Source organism: Patagioenas fasciata, chromosome 2, assembly GCF_037038585.1.
Source record: "Patagioenas fasciata isolate bPatFas1 chromosome 2, bPatFas1.hap1, whole genome shotgun sequence".
Lineage (NCBI taxonomy): Eukaryota > Metazoa > Chordata > Aves > Columbiformes > Columbidae > Patagioenas > Patagioenas fasciata.
Genome location: NC_092521.1, coordinates 91,374,912 through 91,396,945, shown reverse-complemented (window position 1 = coordinate 91,396,945; position 22,034 = coordinate 91,374,912). Strand labels below are relative to the sequence as shown.

The 22,034-nt window shown below is 38.7% G+C and overlaps 1 protein-coding gene across 6 annotated transcripts in view; it reads right to left on the bottom strand.

Annotated features, from left to right (window-relative positions):
• FARS2 (phenylalanyl-tRNA synthetase 2, mitochondrial) overlaps positions 1-22,034 on the bottom strand; it is a 262,657-nt gene that overhangs the window by 189,119 nt on the left and 51,504 nt on the right. For all 6 annotated transcript variants that reach the window (XM_071804545.1, XM_071804546.1, XM_065830067.2 and 3 more), the window contains one exon: positions 7,987-8,622. In XM_071804545.1, the coding sequence (XP_071660646.1) occupies positions 7,987-8,622 (636 nt within the window). The remainder of the gene's footprint in view (positions 1-7,986; positions 8,623-22,034) is intronic.

Below are 22,034 nucleotides of genomic sequence, written 5' to 3'. Positions count from 1 at the left end.
TCACATTAAGCCTCCCAGCGTAACTAGCTCTTGCTCAGGAGATGCCACGAACAGTGTGTAGCCTTAACAACTCACAGACGCCCACAGAAGTTGTTTTAATTGCTGCAGTTGGATGCCTTCAGTGCACTAAATGCTCTAAAGAAAGTTCAAGTGCATCTCTGGTAGCCGACAAATGCTGGGCACAATTCAGACTAGCTTCTAGCATGTTTCAGACAGACATAATGCATGTGGAAGGAGTCTGAGTTTAGAAAGCACACAAACTAGCAGCATAATGGATTGAGAGAATAAAAAATATCTCATCAGTAGCATTTAACTTTGCATTGCTAGTCAGAAGGAGATTTGGTTGACAGATTGAGAAAACACCTCTGAAGTTAATCTCTTTAGTGCGCTGCAGAAAAAATACCAAATAAAAAAGGGGATAGAGAAATGCTGAATAAAACGATTATCCATCATTTCAACAAAAATGCCTTTACTAATCAAAAGGCAGCAGCTTGACAAAACTAGGTATTACACTTTTAAATAACAGATTCTTTATTCAAGGGCTCACTTGAAAGATTAAACCCGCTTCTTCCTACTGGCATTGTTTCTGCCCTGGCTGGAAGAACCAGATGATACCCACTCCATCAGCGGGGCAGACCAGCCATCCAACTTGTGGTTTTGAAAGTCAGGGGGTATTCACAGAAGCCAGTGTCAGCCTAGGGAGGGTAATTGCCTTAGATTCACTGGGTGGTCAATGGACAGACACAGGCTTCCTCACACAGGAACCTGGAGTGGCTAAATTAGGTTCCTGCTCTGAACTACTCTCTACAGGTAGGTATTTTTCCTTTCTGTTGACTGAAAAGACTACCATCAGTAAGCCAAAAACACCCCTCAGGCCACAGAGATTTTCCCCCTTTGGACTAGAATACACTGTATTTACACGTTAGAAGATGTATTTGTTATTTTGCCCATCAGCAGTATTTGAGGACATGAAACTCTGTTCTTCCTTTCCCCCCTCATTCTTCCCCTCACCACCCAGCTTAAAACTGGTTCCTCAGGCTATTGCAAGGAACAGATAGTCAGACACTGCCTTTAAAATACAGCATTTGTATCAACAAGTACACAGAGGTACTTTTTTTTACCACTGTATTATTTCTGAAATGTTGATATTGAAATTACTGCCTAAAGCAAAATTCTGTTTTAGTGGATTAGATCAGATGTGGCATTAAAATACATGCAAGCACCGTTAGAGTAAATACATTTAGTCATAGTGCAGCCGTCTAACCTGTCTGTCTCTTCATCCTGCCAAACCTACCATATGCAACATCTCCCTTCCCGTGCCAGGACACGTGTCCGTGCAGTGGTGCACTGAGCCAGGCTGGGACATGGACCTGGGTCAGAAGTGACCCAGGGGAACGGAAGAAACTGAAGGGAGTGAAAACAGCTCAGTTCAGCTCGGTAATCAATTATCAGCATACTGGTGGCACAAGAGACGTGCTGGCACATGGGACTTTTGGTACAGGCGTGAATTTATGCCAGTTTGCACAGGCTGTGAAAGCGCAGCCTGATAGGCGAGTCCCCAAAAGAACAGTAGTGGAAAGCACAGCCCCTCCTTACACTGAGGCATTGAGAGGCACTTTGGTATTCTCCACAAAGGCTCCATCAGTTCATGTCAACTCCAGCACAGCTGTGGATGGGTTATACTGAGAAAAAAGATGCCTTACAGTTATATTAATATTTATTCCCTTCTTTCCATTCACTGACATTGCTATGTCAATATGAACAGCTTTAAACTGATATACCAGTTTCACTATTACAATGATTGAACTGTGCTAAGTACACGTCTTGGATTAGAAACACTTTAACGTTTCTATATACATAAAGCCAGGAAAGTCAAAGCTTGAATAAAATGAAGAACCACCTACAGTCGCTCCTTTTTCACATCAATTCTTCTCAAGCACATATCTGAACAAATGGTGAAAAAAAAAATCTAAGAGTCTTGCATAAAACACTGACACATTGAAGATATCACAATTTCATGTAGACTTATTCCTTCAGTGCAGGCTAAAATAAAATGCACTGTCTTATTGTATTGAATATGATCAGTCATTACTACTACTAGAAAAGAAATTCCCTGTAGCCAGATATTGAGCACCCATGTATCTGCCTAGTGTAAGAACAAGATTTTTTTTTCTTTAAGTGAAGGTGTGCAAAACACTGAATATTGTGCCGTCATGCGTAAGTCCCAAAAAATAATAATTACCAGGAGTTATTAACATATCTGATTGATGCTGTATTACAAAGGAGAAGGCAGAAAGGAATCAAAGTGACCTTACCATGTGGCATGAAATTTACTCACGAGTCAGCTCATAATAAGAATAAAGTCAAATTCGGTAACGCGTAGTGGCCAGAAGGTACTGGGCTTTAACTGGACAAATACAAACAGTGCTATGCCCCTTTAAAAGCATTTCCCAGTATTTCTCAACCTGGCATGGAAGGCAGAACTCACATGAGAGATTTCCACACAGACCTCAACATTTCTTCAGTCCCTTGACAGCCTTTTTTTAATCTCACACCAATTCATTATCCATATACTTAGGATCCTGTCCAAGATTAAGTGTCTCTTTACAGGACCGCATTCATAGTAGGTTTCAGATCAGAAAGATCTGTTACTAAATCCTGTCTTTCCACAATGCACTCACGTATGCCTCCTGCCAGTCACGCATATGCCAGCACTTAAGATAATGAATACCTAACGTTTGTGTACTTTACTCACAGACAAACCAGCACTTAAGACAGTTCTACGTGAGGATCTGCATGTGGCAGCACTCGACCTCGACACACCAAATACATTCTGACTCTCTGGCCCTGATGAATATCCCTATAAATAAACAAAGAGTTGAACTCTAAATGCACTCACAAATAGCAAACCATTTCCACAGCCTTTTTAGCGTGCTGTAACACTCAACACTGGATCAGGAATGATGAAGATGATGCTGCTTGAAGATGGCTCATCATAAAGAAAACCTAATGCCAGACCTAATCAGCTGCCAAGAGGATGAAACTTGTGAACCTGCAACCCCATCCAGGCAGCTTCATGTGCCAAAGAGATACACAGCCCATCATCCACATGACAGAATGCTCTTTGCTGCATATCGATAAGCATTGGTTTTGGGAGAAATGGCAAAAATCACTACAAGCAACAAGGCTAGCAGAGTGGTCATCTTAATTTCTGGATCCTTCAGCTTTCAGTCCTCCAGTTACAGCAAGAAAAGTTATTTCTGTTTGTATTTTTTTAACCTAATCAAAGCATTTCCTAAAAACAAACAGTAAATCATCACCATGTTTAAGGGAAAACTATACATATGATTTGAAACTGCAAAGAAAAAGCAATGTTGCTACACAGATATAATGATAGGACTCAGACTTCTCTTTCTGTGGTAATAGGAATTTCTTTATTTTTAAGCCCTCTAGACTCCCCAAATATCCTTGTAGATATTTGCTCTTTTATCTTCCCCCGCACATTTTACATACTGACTTGAATAGATTTAACTACTTTATTCTGAAAAGCATTGTTAGATTTATTTTTTTTTCTAGCTGGATGAGACACAAGCTATAACAAAGTTTGAAAAAATATTTTCTAGAAACTCTTTGAAATAAAAGATGCACTAGTGGCTTCCAAACTTTCCAGACCATAGACAACTGTGAAAATCTCATAAACCTTCTGATACCCTTTCCTGTCAAATTTTCAACTTAAAAATAACACAATACAATGTGGATCCTCAGACCAGTGAAGCTCTACTTATTATGGCATGATTTATGCACCACAACTTGGAAAACAGTGAATAATACAATGTTCACAACTCAGGCAGTCATCCATGAGAGTGAAGTCAGTTCCACCTGAACTAGCCAGGCCCTTTATTCATAATGCTCATTCAAACTCGAGGAATAAATTCACATCAGAATACTCTAGCAAAGTAGAACACAGAGTCATTTTGGTTGGAAAAGACCCTCAGGATCATCCAGTCCAACCACAACCTAACTCAAACTAAACCATGTTCCTAAATGGTTTGGGGCTTTAACCAGGGCAGCAAGTTTTTCACACCTTTAACAAGCTGGTCTCAGTGAGGCAGCATTTCCACCTCAGGCTCCTTTGGACTGATGAATTGTTCACAACCAGCATCTCGACCACCATCCCAGAGGCAGCAGCACCTGAAACCCGATGTGATGCACGCTGCTTATTGAGCTGTGTGTCTCACCAAATGCACGCAACCTGCACCACTTCCCATGCCCCCATGTGCTTAAAATGCAGCTACAGCAACTGCTGGCACACAGTGGTATTATCAAGAGATGGCATAAGCATTGATCCAGGTAGGGAGATATGTGGTAGATGTCCATCCTAAGTACAAGAAAAATCAAACAAACAAAACAAAACAAAACCTATTTTGTTATTTGCCACCTATAGAAGAAAGCTGCATGGATCTCCACTTCAATACTATTATCTCAAAGCACCCAGGCAACCTCAAATTCCCTGACTCACATGTGTTCTTGCATGGCAGGAGATCAATGCCCTCAGTTAGAGGAACTGACACACCGACCCATGACTCTCCACATCCATCTCATCTGGCTGCCAAGTCAGTGACTCCTTCTCACACAAGCCTTAATCCTCACCAGCTGGGGCACGGAAGAGCATCATCCGAATCGGAAGAAACACACAGTAAAGGGGATTTCCAGAGGCTTATTTCAGGGGTTTGTATTACCCCTGGACAAGCTGCTCCCTACCCTCAAGTCGCAGAGGACTAAGAAGAGAACCTTTCCTAGGCCACTTAAGACTTCTTAAATATTTGTTCCTCGATGCTCAGCTAAACATTGCTGTAATGACTCCCAGTTCTACACACATATAATCTCACACATACTGTAAATGCTTCAAACCACTCTATCTAATAGGCTGCTCCCTGGAAGACCATGCATTTATTTAATTTCCTTTACATTTGAGGAGAAAAACATGTGACTGTAGACAGGAAGGCGCTTTCCTTTGATACAACATCAGAACAGAAACACAGTGTCCAAAGCAAACCTAATGACAATAGTCTTGCAAGTGAAAACCTTGGATGACACTTACTGATTTAAAAAAAAAAAAAAAAAGTATATAAAAACAAAAACAAAACCATTTAAATGTAGGACATAGATATATTCCTACTACATCTTCACAGTCTCCTTATATATAGTTTTCAGATGTTAGCACAAACAGGCCTGGTGAGAGCATCAGTTTTCCATTTGAATAATCTGGTATTGGCCTCAGTTGGAACAAGGTTACTAAATTAGAGGAGAAATTCCTGTGTTTTCACATCTGTTCCCCTTAAAATTTATGTGTAATTCATTACAGACTATAAAATACCTTATGAACTCTCCTTCCAATGTGTAAACATCGTTGTCAACTGGAAAATGTTCTGCGATACCGTTGGGTTTGTATTGGCTCCCTCTGCTGGCTAAAAAGCACAGTGTTCCCTCCCTGAGATTTTGTTGTTGTTGTTATAAACTGTGGTAAGTAAAGAACTAGAGAGACCACTGAATAGCACAGAAATCATTCCTTTATAATCCATCCAGGACAGCTTGCCAGTTCAAACCTGACTACAGCAGTATCAATATTGCCAACCCAAAGGATCAAAGAAAGAAAAAAAGCCATACACAATAGGAAGAAAAAAATCCATATGGCCTTTAGAATGAAAAAAAAGCATGCTGGAGGGAGAAAATACAAAAGAAATACCAGTTGAGGGTAATATTTAAGAAAAAGAGTTTATTTTATCTCCAGAATTTTGAAGTAGATTGGGTAAGCTACTTTTGGCACTGGTTTTATCTATTTATATTAATCAGTTTCTAACTCTTCCTCATATTACATTCAGGTAATAATTATGTGAAATATTTTAAAATATACTGAGAATATGTCTAAACAGACTTCCATGTCTTCTTCAATAGCAGCCCAAGGACATTTTTTAAAAGTTTATGGGAAATTTCAGCATGAATTATTTTAGCAATGAGTTAGTTTGGAAGATGGAAATTTCTTTAGTACTTTAACATCTGCATTTACACAAAGCTGCAGAAAAGCATCAGTTGCCTGCCCATCTTCAAATTATGAACAGTCACCAGTGGAATTTCAGAATTACACATTGTTTTTTTTCACAAGGCTCTTATAATGATGACTGTAAGAAGTTTTACACATTGCAAGAATCTATCAGTATTTAATCTGCAACTGAAGCAAAAAAAAAGATGTTTTAGATCATGTTCGCATTTAGCACTTATGCACATTGCCCAACAAACAAAATTTTACACATTGTGCACTATATCGCTATTCTTTCTTCATCAGTCTAGAAAGCTGAGTGGACTTTGATTCCTCAGAGAGATAGATACATTTTCCGGCACATAACTAGCTTCAAATTAATCAGCTATTAACATTCTCCAATAACATCTCAACCATTTTCTTAGGGGAAAAGAGAGAAGAAGAAACAAGAAATCTACAATGCCATGAATCAGATTGTTATACCTTGTGTATTTCTAGCTAGAATATATGAGTGAACAATGTCTTAAGGGGTATACTCATTAAAAATCATTTCAATAATTAGATCAATCACACCTAAGTTTGCAGAAATTCCATTCTGCAAGAGTGTAGATGTTATAATTTTGTAGCAGATAAAATCTTTCCATCTGAATGCCTGAACTCCTCCTCAAGTATAAAATTTGAACATTAAACACTAGGAAGTGGCATTTTCATAATGTAGTATTGTACCCTTTTCTCTTGCACATACCCTGACTGTATACATGAACAGGCCTATGGGAAAAGAACAGCAAACAAACAAGACTGGATAAATCTGCAAGATTTCCATTTCCTGGTTTCCAAAGAAGTGGTCGCAGGCTGTATCCGACACCACACAACTCCCAGGACATCTGCAGAGGCCGGTATGTTTTCCAAGTGGAAGAAGCGGTGGCCCCGTGGGGTGGGAAACAGCAGTGTAGACAGCATGAACCCTTCCCACCAGTGAGAAAAGCAGTGCTCTACAATCATCCTAGTTCTCCCTCAGGCATCCAAAACCCATCAGGCTTCTCTGCCAAGCTCCTGTCACCCATTGGCAACCACAATAAGAATGGTCTACATCCCAGTATTATTAGAATAAGCTAGTTGCAGTTATAGAAATGTGAATTTGGCAGTATTGCTACAAGCATACACAAATACAAATCAATTACTATTTGGAAAACAAACTGGCTTACATTTACCACTGATCAATGATACAGCAGAATACTTAATGACACCCAAGCATTTGTAGAACATGCAAGCTGTGCCAACAAAATATAGAAACTCAAGAGCCCTGGACATCTACCTAGAGCTCTTCAGCTGATGCCTCTGGACTCTGACAAGGTTACTGTGTGCGTATCACACACCCATAGCTGTCAGCTGCAACAGATGAATCCTGTAATGCAGCTTTAGGATGGGATGAAGAATGGAACAATTAATTTAAAAAGACATTCATTTACAGAAGGTTGGAGCTATTAAAAGAAAAAAGATGACAGAATATAAACTGTACTCTGGATGTAGCTGCAGCAACTCACGTCCATGAGTCCTTCAAGTATTAATACGATAAAGTTTTTGGTAAAGTGACCTCACTAGAAGAGACTTGTGATAGACATAGAATTGAATTGTGCAGGTCATCAGCTGAACAAGCTGTTTCCTTTCAGAAAATGTTTTATTTTGCTAGTTTTCAAGAATATTGTCGTTCCATATTTTCCACCTTTTTCTGGGGAAGTTTATAGTTGTGTTCAAATTCAACATTTTCCACCTATGCTTTTCCCAAATTAGAAGTATTACTACATGATCAATCACTTGAACTTTATCAATGTAAAATACACGTTTTATGCTGCTGTAACATGTTTATATGCATGCACTTTTGCTTACAGCAAATACAAGATCATGCAACTTGCCCAAAATCTCTTTCACCCCAACTAGAGAATTCCTACCTCATGACAGGAGAAGAGCCGAACTCCTTCCATCTGATGGAAGACTGGGTAGTGGGTGTTATCAATGGTATCACGGCGGTAGACATCTCCCACTGCCAGAAAGGCATCTAGGCCGGAGTGTATCAAGTCCCACTGATGAGCTGATGTATGTGCTCTTAGCATGTGATCACGATTCAAGTAATAGTTATCCTCTTTTCTTCTGCTGGCGTGGTTTTGAGGAATAAGCAAGCTATCAAAATTCTGCTGTACTGTAACCACTGGAGAAAGACCATCATAGACAGAAAAGAGCGGAGTCCCACGGCGTCCTGTATATTGTTTGTAAAAGTGGTCCTTCACTTGCTCCTTGATTAGCCACAAAGGGTGATGCTTTTTGTTGTGCAAGTTCTTCCCTACCTTGGAAAGAATCTTCTCTGTGACATTGCTGTAGTCATCCTGAGGATAAGCTTTACCAAGCAGTTCCACAGTATTTGAGCATGGTGTGTTGACAGCAAAATCTGAAGGTACAGACTTGGATGAAGAATGCCTTGAATGGGTGGGAATTCCTCTTACCTTTACTTTTGGTGAGAAAGCTGTTTTAGAATACTTAGCTACTCTCATGAATTTCCAGAGCATTGCCATTGCAAACTCTTGGATGATCTAGGAAAAGGAAAAGAAAAAAAAATGTTTAAATTTTAAAAAGTTAGGAACTGCAATCTTGCTGCAGGAATTGATAGTATCTCAGGGATAAGTGAAAACCAAATGTCTACTTGATTGGTATGACAAATATCCCATTGTCAACCACTATTTTGATTTCAGAGGAGGCAAAATATCCTTGTGATCAAACTTCAGCTAGGATATTTTATTCAATTATCAATTTCCCGCATGACTGCGTCAGTATTAATGACTCCAGACCCAGCCTTAACCCCATTCCAGATACTGCTTCTATTTGCAGCTGAATAAACATCAGGTGTTCTTTGAAACTATCTTTCATCTGGTTAAAATATGAGGCAATAACTGAATACTACTTATGAGAAATTCAGAAATTTAACAACGCCCCTTGGCAGTCAGGGACTTGCTTATAGTAAAATCTCAAGCATTAATTTATTGCTGTATCATCTCCCCACATTAGCAGAAGCTATGGAACACATTCCACATCAACAAGATGCATGTGGCACCCACTATGCAATCGCCACTAATTCTTACTTAATGTCAAACAAAAACAGTTTAACCTTTTAAACCACTGAACCACTGAGGAAAAACAGATGGCCAGACCACAAGGCATATATTTATACATAAACAGCTTATTAAGTTCACATATGAATATTGCACAAGATTCACAGCAAAGGCTCCACATAGTCAGAACCAACGTTAGCATTTTGGGATGAGCATAAAACCCCTTTTCCGTATCTTCTCAGAATGGCCATTTTCATGGCTTCCACCACTGTACCAGGCAGGGAGGCTCCCCAAATATCAGGAAGGTGAAGAAGTGATGAGATTCTGAAAGATGTCTGAACTGAACAACTTGTTTCCTACCATCTTTACACATCTGTCTTGTTTGCAAACAGGCTTTGTGCTTCATGTGTACACAGCTGCATTATTTCCCAGTGTTCAAAGGAATAAATTCCAAAACCAAAGTGTTTTGAGGATCATGAGCCCACTGCAGTCACTCCAAATGCATAAGGCGAATCTGAGATGCAAAATCACTTGAAAATCTATAGTTGAGCTTCACAAATATTACTATAGGTTCCAGTAAAATAACTAAATATTACAATTTGTTTATTACGGAATGAGAAAACAGAGGCATTAGAAGATAAGTGACTGGGGAAAGGCATCTGCTCCAAATAACAAACTGGTTTGTATTTCTCTATGAACCAAGAAATCCAGAGCCACAGGTTTCCTGGGTGAAAGAAATTCCCGTGAAAGGGAAGACAGGACATAAGTAATTAATAGACCACAGTCTTCAAGGGATAGCTTTCCATCTTTACACTAGGCTAGCTTTCCACAGAAACATAAGAGAAGCAAGTGTGAAAAAAGAACAAACAAGCTAAAATTATTTTTCATACTCCAAAGCTCAAAAAATACATATACAAATGGAACAGACACATTCTAGAATGCAGAGTTCCCAAAAAACAGATCTGTAAAAGGTAACTGGTACATTCATATTTGGCCTCCTTTCATCTGGCTTACACCTGCATGTTCTCCATAGGTCTATTTCCTGAAGTAACTGTATCTCAATAAATCAAAATAAAGGCAAGTTGAGTAATCAGAAATTAAATTTGGCAGGGCAGTATAAGTTTACTAAATATAAGTTTTAATCATTTTCCTGGTCGATTATCGTAAGAAAAAAGAGTAGCTACAACTTTTACCTGGTTTTGAAACTTTTCAGAAGGACTACTTTTTATTTTTAAGAGCTTGCCAAACTATTTAACCAAATTAGTTCTTGGCCATTATTGATAAGTCTTCCACAAATGAATTCACACGCGCCCAGCAAAAACCCCTCTGACATAGACTAAATGAGGGATAGCCTTACATTTTGAAAAGAGGCTCAATTTTCCCCAAACATAAGTTCTCCTTCATAGAAAGTGAGTTCTCATTTTCAAACAGCTGTTGAAATACCCAGTTCTAGTCAGATAATGAATTCAGCTTCCCTTAAGTAAATATCACCATCTGCCCATACATTTATTTTTCTAAAAAATTTGATTCAAAACTTATACATAACTGTAATGTATGAAGAACTCTCATGACAATCGCAAGTCTCGTGATGTTTGCTGCTTTCTTAAATGCCATTCCTCTGAGGACAACCATATAAGTTTAACTTTCACATAAATGATTCTTGTCATGATTTTAACTTTACAGAAAAAGTAATTAGAACATGAACCATAAGCGTTTGGGGGGGGAAACACACTCCTGTTTGTTTGTTTTAAAACTCATGATTTTTAAGGGAGACTCGAACGTATACATCTCTAAGGTCTTACCTGATGATATTTCAGTATTTGTAATGAGGAACACTGCTATTAGTTTCTGACAGTTCAGAAATGCTAATTTTTCTGAGCAAGTGCTATATATTCTTCACGAACTTGTACAGGAGAAAAACCTACAGACGAACTTGTATCAGAGTTTTCATCCTAACATTATGCTTGTGCCTTAAATAGTTAAATTGCATTTCTATTTGCACTATTATTCTAAACTAAAGCAAAATCTACTGTGAGAAGAAAAAAAGTCACAGTTAACCAACGCTATTTGATGAGTTAGCCAATGTCCGAGTACTCCAAACAACAGCAAATGAGCAGTAAAGGTGCCACCGACATGGTATCACACAAGTGCCAGAAACACTGAAGTCCTTCACCAAAACTCTTCCACTCCCATGTCCTACCACAGACTCCTGTATGCTACTTTCAGGACCATTACAGAAAAATAGGATTGGAATTAGTTCAGCTCAACTGGTGATAAATTACATTTGGGGAGAGAAGCCATGGAGAAGGAAGGAAAAAGCCAGATTTTCACTCTTTACACTGTACAAGAAAACATAAAATCAAATAAATGTTTACCAGGGCAGAGAGCAACACTGGAAAATAAGGAAACCTCTTTACTTTTCTGCTAGCAATAAATAACTAATGTTAATGATACACTAATTACTGATGCTTACTTGTAGTAAATAGAAATTATTTATAGTAGACATCTATCTAAAGGTTTGAAGAAGCAGACCTTCCTTTGTTTCCACCATGCTTATTATTTGGCAGTAAAACGAAGCTGGTTTCTGTGTGCAATGACAAAACCCGAATTCCACAGCAAAGACCACCAGTCAGCTAACAACCACAGCAAGCCAAACAGTCACTGTAGGTCATGGAGCCTAAAACAAATACATAAATAGGAAATAAACATTGAACAACCACCACTGGCACCTATGATCTGAAGATGGCAAAGAGCTCCACTAGCATTACCAGTGGTGAATCAGGTGCTCTGAGCTTGACAGTGGCTCTGACTTGCCATGGAGAGCCAATATAGGCTTTTGGAAGCAGGTTGCCCTGTCAGCAGTTCCCATTGGGGCTTCTCAAAGCGCTGCAGGTGGATATGCAAGCACCAGGCCCACCGCCTCCTCTTACACAGGTCCTTACGTTGATGGTGTCACTGCCACCTTCCTGGGTGCCTCAGCAGCTCCTCTGAAGCTCCATGGGCTTGTCCCTGTACCTCAGTCTCCATATTAGAAAAGTCTAATACAACTGTACGAACTCAGATCTTTGATAAGGATAATATTGTACATTATGTTTTGGCAATACATTTGGAACCATGCCTGCACATAGGTATGAGGTTTTGAGCAGCTTCGAGGTAAAACAGAGGGCAGGAGGTGGCACCCAGAGGTGGAGGTATAAGAACAACCCTGTCTGCACTGTGGACAGACCAGGCACAGATGTGACCGCATTTGTCAAAGTGAGGCCTCTACCGCAGGCCTGCTGCCAGTTCCACAGCAGCTTCAGTTGATGGGCAAGGCTCCTCCATCCCCCACAGAAAACCAAACATCCCCCTGCAGCATTAGAAACATTGCACGAGCAGAACTACACTACAGTGTAGTGAACATGAGGGAAACAGCAGGCAAAACACCAAAAAATAACGTGATTTTGGAGCACATGCTAAAGGTAGTTTGATTTGATACGGGATCACATTGCTGTACTGCTAAGGCATGTCCTTCCACTTCTAAATCCATGTTGCCATGTCACAGTGCAGCAAGAATTAAGACAAAATTATCACAGCTGCAGTGGTATTTGTCACAAGTCCCCTCTACTCCACTGAGGGTCAGGAAAGAATCAGAGACTCAGTGAAATTCCTCCTTACACCTGCCTTGAAAACAGAGGAGAAACGAAGGGTAGTTTAGCAGCTCACAACTAAGAGAAAAACGCTTGTGCACCAGCGCTATTTTACTCAGAAAAGTGTAAGAGGGAAGGCACTTGTTTGAGCAAACCAGAGGCCAGCAGTGACCGAACAGATCTGCTTTTGGGGCCACGTGCTGGGTATTCCTACCTGGGAAGCAAGGGCACCCTCGCTCTTCCTGACCGCTTTTCTATATGCCCTGTGCTTTGTACTGTTTATGGCTGCAGAAACACAGATGGGCTACTGTGTACATAAACCAAAGTACATGATGGGTTTGAAACCAGAATTCTGCAAAGATGAGAGTCTGTCTCCTATCCAAGAATAGCTAATTAATGCAGGACTCTGAAGTGCCATGGAAAACGTTAGAAAAGTTGGGCTGCCACCATTTTGTGATGTGACAGCTTTTATCTACCGTATGTGTGGGGAGGGGAGTTCAACCAACATAGCATATGTTAAAACAAAAATTATAAGCATATGCTAGGCTGCTAAAATTGGACATTTACCAGTCTGCTCAGCAATTTAGCTAAGCATTGAATTTTAGTTTTGAAAACTATGTAGGCATACAGCAGCAAATATCCTTGTATTGCCATGAACATATCTACATATGAAGAAATTATTTTGCATGCCATACTAATAATGAGCTCAGATTTTTTTTTCAAGCTGTCCTGATTTCAGCTGGGATAGAGTTATTTTTTTTTTCCTAGCAGCTGGTATTAGTGTTGTGTTCTGGATTTAGGATGAGAAGACTGCTGATAACACACTGGTGGTTTGGTTGTTGCTAAACAATGCTTATACCAAGTCAAGGACTTTTCAGCCAGGGCGCTGGAGATGCACAAGAAGCTGGGAGGGGGCACAGCCAGGACAGCTGTCCCAAACTGGCCAAAAGGATATTCCATACCATATGACATCATGCTCAGTATTTAAGCTAAGAAAAAAAGACAGCCAGGAGATTACTGCTCAGGGACAGCCTGGGCATCGATTAGCGGGTCGTGAGTAATTACACTGTGCATCATTTGTTTTGTATATTCTGTTATTACTATTTTTGTTATTTTCTCTTCCTTTGCCATCCTGCTGAACTGTCTTTATCTCAATTCATGAGTTTTAGTGTTTTTTTTCAATTCTCCTCCCCATCACACTTGGGGGAAGGGGAGGAGTGAGCAAGTAGCTGCATGGTGTTTAGTTACCAGCTGGGGTTAGACCACTACACAGGCTCACTTTAAAATGTGGATATATTGTTGCACACCAGAATGGACTTTCCTTTTTATGGAGCATGCTGAATTTCTGTTATATACACAGACCTCTGAAATTGCCTTACAGACAACTTAGAATGAATCCATTTTAGAACCTGACCTCCCAAGGGCAGAACATTTTCAGATGTCCCTGGTGATGGCTAAACACCCAATGGAACAAAATATTGCACGCGCTGCAGAGCACCAAGGAAGATTACACAGCCTTCAAGTATTTGCTTCTTGATTTCATCATGTACTTGGAGTTCTTCTAGTTAATAATCCATCAGCAAATTCCAAGAAACATGCAGAATAACTTTATTTTTTTGTTATTTTTCTTAACTGAAGCAAAAATGTGTCACAAGCTGGCTTACTGTCTGCTCTCTAATAGCGACACATTAATCATGATGTTGCCTTCGGCAACATTTTGAGGCTTGCAATATTGAGAGAGAAAATTAAAAAACAAACAAACATTTCTGGGATAAGGCATGAGCATGTTTTCTCTCAGCGTGACATGAAAGAGCTTCTTAAATATGAAATAAAAGGTATTAACAACCACGCACCTTTTTCACTGATCCAGAAGATGCCTGTTGTCTCAAGGAAGGTCAGTATCTCATGCCCAGTCTTAAACACATGAGTTGCTGAAGGCGAGCACAGACAGCAGCACACCTTCAACCACCTTTAACATTCTTTAGGACTGCAGGATGGGCTAAGATCGTCACAGTGGGCAGCAAATTTTTGGAGAGGAAAACACACTTCTGCAAGCGCTTCTGGGCAAGCACCAGTTTTGAAGTGTTTTGAGTCATCACTTGAGTACGCTCACCATTCAGTTGGATATTGCAAATTATGACAAATGTCGTATTGACATCACACTGCAACAAGTTCCAGTTCCCCGTGCAGTCCTCCAAAGGCTGCAACAGGCACTAGTTTCCCCTGATAAACAGTGTCACTCCAACATTGTTCAGGATTATCTATAAGTTTCCTACTTATTAAAAGGATAATACTTCTCAAGACATACGATTCAAGACAGGTAAAATGCGTTTCAGTAGTCAAAATACTTGTAAACTGCGCAGCTGTGCTGCATAGCTGGTATAAGATTGTTTCAAAGATTGACACAATTGGGTTTCAGGACAACCTGTAGTAGGTTTAAACACCTCAAAAGTACAGTATCCGCACAGTGGAATTTGTGATCAGCAAGCTAATTTCAGAAAGTACAAATTTTTTTAAAAGAGAAAAGTATACAGCACTGTTAGCATTAGAAGTCAAAGACCGAAGGCAAACAAATTCCGACTTCTGATTTTAGAAGGTGGAAAGACACCAAACTCTGTAACATGCAAAATTCAGAAGTTTACGGCAAGCAGTCCAACCATAGTGTTTTTAGTTGAACAGAAAAACATTGATTAAAAATCAAACAAACAAACAAAAAACCCCACACAAAACACCAAAAACAAACAAATAAATAAAAACAAAACCAAACACCACCTCTCCCCGCGCCCCAACCCACCCACAAATACAAAGGAAAGAAGCTATCAATGAAACTATATATATACATGACAGTATCTTAATGTAAATCACCCCTGCTTAGAAACATTATCTAATTTTCTTTTGCTTATACCTTAATTATTTCTTTATTTTCTTTTTCACAAACTAAAGCAGAATTTGTCAGTTAATCCCTTTAATGGAAACTTTCAATAGTGTGTGATGACTAAGGGACAGAAAACTCTACTGAAAACTAAGCAGCTGTGACCTGAGCTCCTACTGACATACCTGTGCTCTTTCTTCCCTCCACAATGAGATGAAACAGCTAAAAGTCAATTCTGTATATTAAGGGAAAATCCTCATTACATGAATTTTTTTGAATGCATTACATTCCAAATTACAGACTACGAAAAGACAATGCTGAAAACATTCTTAAGTATTCCCAAACGTGTCCCCTGCTTTTAAATACATCCATATTTCAAAGGATGCAACCTGAAAAAAACATTGCCATTGTCTGCTGAGGGAATACTCTTTTTCCAGTTCCTTGAAAATGTTGCCAACTAGCTTTCTTCCTTAGAAGATATATTATAAATAATTGTCAGATGAAAGGGACAGAGACTTTTAAATACCTATAAAATCCTCACTGCCGTCAAGATTACCACTATCTCTTCTGCCTTCTCTTTTCCACTAATATCTAGAACTCGATTATCTGTATTTTTCTATAGAGGCATATGCCATCAAGAATTTTACTCATACGGAGTTTTATCTGAGTAAAAAGTAATTTGTTTAGAAAACAGATATTAGCTGTATATATGTGTAGTGTTATACCTTCTTAGTTCTCAGTGATTAACTACACCATTTGAACATAACAAAACCACAGAGACCTCATCCTGCCTTAACAGGAGGAGGGACTAATAATTTTTTCGCAGTCAGTTATTAAATGTCAAGAATGGGACACACACAGACTCACTAACAGCGCAAAGGACAGCAGAGGAAATATAAGTGATTACTTTTAAGCATTAGTAATTTCCATGATAGTAATCCAAATCACTACACCGTAAAACAACTCCACAGCATGTGGTGGGCAATAAACTTGGTACATGATGCACTCCTGAAACAGCAAAACCTCCTGAACTTCAGCACTGCTGCTCACATAGAGAAAGTCATCTACAGGTGCACTACCATGTGTCAGTGGCCTCTGGGATGAAGACACACACTGCAATACACTGCAGAAAAGCATAAAGCTAGCTATATATACCTATGTACACCTCTCTCTCTCTCTCTCTCTCTACATATATATATGTATATATACACTACATATACATAGATACATAGATATAGATATAGGTGATATAGATATAGATGATATAGATATATATAGATATAGATATATATAGAGAGATAGATATAGATATAGATATAGATATAGATATAGATATAGATATAGATATACATATAGATATAGATATAGATATAGATATAGATATACATATACATATACATATACATATACATATACATATACATATACATATACATATACATATACATATACATATACATCCCCTTTATTTTTATAATTTAAGGTAGGATGACTCCAGAAGTGCTGGATCCTACTGGTGGGCCAAGCAGGAAGCTGCAGCATCCCTTCTGGAGAAGCGCAGCACCTCCCTGGCAGGAATAGCCCAGCCCTCCAGAGATGCCCATGTTAGACAAAGAAGATATCCTTCATCTCGGAAGGCATCGTTCATTGATCAAATAATGACTGACTGCCTACTCCAGTGAAAAGGCAGAAAGAAACACAGCAACATCTTACATACCAGATTCAACACACATACTACCTAATGTGCTACTCTTGACCTTCAACAGCAAAATATTCAAACCTTTCCAAATACACAAGTTTCAGACACCTCATTTCTCACAGTGAAAAATGAAACTTGAGAAACAAACCCAGCCCACCCAATACAAAAAGCAAATTACTTAGATGGGTCATGCCAGAGGAGGCAGCTAACGTGAATCACTCACCTCATCCCCAAAGTAGAAGTATTCAGCTTTACCTGCTATCTCCTGGTAGTGCTCCAGTTCCCCCCATCTCCTTTCGTTCTTGAGGAGAACTGGGGAAATCCATGACTCACCATAGATGTCCAGATTCCTTCTTTAGTAATACCCCAGAAACCATGATGTAGCTTAAATGAATATTCAAAATATTACTATGAAATAATATAACGAATTTTTAAACCAGGGATTTATTTCATGTTTTTAATAGGTATATAATCAACATTTAAATCAAACTAGCCTTTCTTAACATGTTTCAACACTAAGTGGAGGGGGCGCGCGGTATTATAAGTTTTGTGTCATATCAATTTTCTTTCACACCAAGTTCTGAAGAGATCAGCTTCACATATTTTCTATTATCTTGAGCCAAAATATCATCAGAGATCCACATCTTAGACCTAGCTGTGATTTGAACTTGGTTTCAACTCAAACTCTAACCCATCTGCAGTATCGTGCATTGGTCTGTCTCTGTTATAGAAACAACGAAAGTCTGTGAACTGACAGAGCCTTTACCAGGACTACGTATATTTCAATGGCCAATCAAAAAAAAAAAAAAAAAGAGACAAATTAATCTATGGATTTTACTTCAGAATCAATGTCTCACAGACTTCTGTAAAGATAAAGAAGAGAAAACGTAGGCGTTTGCAGCTGATTCTCCACTGCAGTCCAGCACCGCCCAGTCAGAAAATATATGATCACACATGTACAAAGAAGTCATCTCTAGTTTGAACTGCACCATCTTCATTTATCTGTCACGGGCTCTGACAAAGCGTTTAAGAAAAAGATTAGAAGGCTCCTGAGGAAGGAACTACATTTCCCTGCCTGGGGCATACCACTTCTCTGAGGTTGGTAGGAACAGGGCTGAAATATTAATGAGTAAGCCATTTGTCAAGAAAATTATGCAAGAAGCCTAGGCAACCACACAAAGAGGCCAGCAGTAAGATATCAAGCTAGAGCAGTATGAACCAAGCCATTAAAAGAGAAAAGGAGAAGGGAAAAAACCCAAACATTTTCATTTACTTCTCCATGCTCACAAGCTTTGGAAGAAAACAACGAATGAATGAATGGGAATACTTAAAGATAAAAATTCATCACACTCAGAATTTGTAATAACAGGTATTAACTTCTAAAAGAGACTATGAACCACTCTGAGTTCTAGAATTCAAGTTTTCAAGTCTTGATTCCTCCCAGAAATTACTTCTAGTGATATTCTTTGCAAATAAACTAGCTTACCATGTGGTATGTGAGCTAAAAGGTGGTCATTACAGAAGGTAATTATTGAAAACTCACATAAACAAATGTAAAAATAAAAAATAAAATCCCACAAGGGACAGATACACAAAACTTCAGAACCCCACACTCTTTTTGAGGTTTCCTCACAAATGACAATGAAGAAAGACAAAGACAAAATTGTAGCCACTGTGTCGAATCAGATGCTAAAATTTATACTCCCTAAAAAACCTAAGAACTAAATAAGTTCCAGGGGTTTCCAAGTATTACTTCTCAATAAGGGGAACTTGCAAAAGAAAAAGATTAAGAAAAGATTAATTTATTACTACATTTTACATTTATTCATAAATTTTGATATAATTTTAATATAAATATGCTTTTAGGGCTAGGTATGCTCTAATTTTATATAGTACTTTTATATAATAAATTTGAAGGCTGAGTTGTTAAAGGCACATTGCTAATTTTTAGTGTAAACAAATTTGAAAAGCATGGAAAGCATCATCATATATTAAATGTAATCTAAAACTTTCTTTTTTTAAAAAAAAAAAAAAAGGTGATCCTATTGGCAAATAAAGCAAATTATTAATATATGTTGATTTACCAGAACATAACCGTAGTCACCTTGCTAAATGTTAAACATGTCCAACCAATTGATCCATGGGTTCAATCACTATTGTCAACAGTTGGACACACTGACTCATCTACAGAACAGTGTTACACAGCAGCATTTAGACTTTCATTAAGCAGCACTCTGCTCTTAGATAGCATATCTCTACATAGGATCTCAAAGTGCTTTTCAACCATTAACCAATTAAGCTCTACAATAACCCCATGGGAAAAATATTGCATTATTTATATCCATTAGTGCGGCAGCTCCCAATTCAAAAGTGCTGTACTTCAACATCTTGGCTTTCACTTATTTATTCTTTCCAAACTGTTTTGATTATATTGCCATTTTTTCTCCATATTCAGAATCCTTTTGTTGTTCACAATATCATTTTATCAACAATTTAACAAGTATAAGGGCTACTGTGAATAGAATCAAAATGCTTTGAAAGCAGCTTGCCAAAAATTGACTATTAGGAATCATGCCAAACAGTTCACATATACTGAGCTATTACCATTGAAACAACCTTCTCACTGAATGTGCAGATTTTCAAGGCTCAAACCTACATTCCTTGAGCAAGAAGTACAGACTCATCAATCTGTTTGTACTGTGACTTGAACTTCATAGGCCTTAATGTTCTTGTAATTATAGTTATGTGCTTATTATGATAAGGAGAGATCAAATGGAGAGGCAGAAGACAATTAGGGAAGATGGGAAGGTAAATACATGAAGCGGTGTTGAGGCAAACAGGGATATGAAAGAAGAAAGTACCAAACTGGGTGATGTAGCACAGGACGGATCGTTGCCGCTGTATCTGCTCCACTGCAGGGCTGGCCTGCAAACCAGCATGGTGTTCACAAATCACCTTCTCTTAACTAGGATTTCACCTCCGATCACCACATTTACCAGAACCAAAGACAGCATTTACTTTTATGAGGAAATTGTATGTTTTGTTAGAGGCTTTTCTGGGAGAAGTTTCACGTCATACATAACCCCACTGCTGCTCTTGCCTGAGATGATGCTGAGTGAATCATGTCAGCATGCCAGTTCAGCCAAGAAAAGGAGTATTATACACGGCAGGTTGTCTCTCCAGTATCAGTCGTCAGAACTGACAGAGTAATCTGAGATTCAAGTAAACACAAAACATACTGAGAGCTAAGGCAGGCAATAAAGATAAGAACCTTTAAATCCCATTTATCAGTGAAAACCTAGCCCAAAGCAACAGCACACCTACAGCCTTAGGACTTGGTTTTGCTTGGGCTAAAGCCCAGGTGCTGGCCTGGCACAGCAACCAGCATTTGCTAAAGAGTCGTGCAGAACTGAGGCCCAAGAGCTCAGCAGAGCCCACACAAAGCCCACAACAACTTCAGGGTAAAGGGAAAAGAAAGTAAATACAACCAATGTCAGAAAACAGCAATAGAGGGTGCCCTCCTACACCACGTCTTACTACCATGGTAGTATCCCCTCAAGCCAGGCAGACTATGTACAAAATATGGAGATACAACACCTAGAAAGGAAAATTGATATGCCTGGTCCTGCCAGTGTAGGCAATCAGAAGGAAGTACGAGGTCAGTAGTGACAGATACCACATATTAGTGCTAAATAATTCTAATGTATAATCTTTACCATGACCAGAGGACAGCGTAGAAGCAAATCCACAGAGGGATTTAAAATCATTCTAGGATGCCTTGAAACCAAATCCTAATTGAATGGAGGGGCAACAAATACAGGTCTCATGGTGTGCATGAAGGTCGGAAAAAGTGACTTGCTGAGGTCAGAATCAACTACATGGGATCCAAGAAGCTCACAAAGAGTTAACTTCTAGGTAAAAAGTATGGTCACAATCCCCCTCCCTTACACGCATAAAAAACAGTGGACTATTGCTACAATGAATGGCTATGAAAGGTAAAGGCAATCAGGTCTCACTCAGCAAAGGAAAACATAACCAGCCTCTACACAACATCAAACCAGGACAGCTACAGATTTTAATATGTACTAATATTTTTTCAGTATGCGCTTCTCATAGTAAAGTCCTGAAGTTCCAGGGACTGCCACTCAGAGCTCTTAAACAAAATTATGGTTTAGACTTGTTTTATTCTCTATACCTGCTAGCTAATTTCAAAGTTACAATTTCCCAAGTACAGATTATCACGTAACCAATATAGGGATTGATTTAGATTTTTTTTTTCTCTGTAATTAATTAATTTTATTTTCAGGCTGCTACTCAATGTATACTCAAAGAACCAAAGGTATTACAGGAAATTTGTCCAGCTTACTATTTGATATAACAAAATCTGGCCTAGCATGGCACATCACCTCATTATCTAGAGAACATTAAAATATGCATTTTGAACTTTACTTTCAAGGCTGAGTAGACAAAATCATATTCATCATGTCTGATGAACCTGATTTATCTACAAATCTACTGAATGCCCAAATGTGAACCGGCAATTTATTCAAAAACATGTAAGCAAAACTGCAAAGATTTATATGCATAATCGTAAACATTCAACTTCTGTAGGTACAAAACAAACCTATATGTGGTAATTGCGCATTTGTAAATTACAACTAAACATTTCTAGTTGTTTATGTGTGCGTATCCCCAC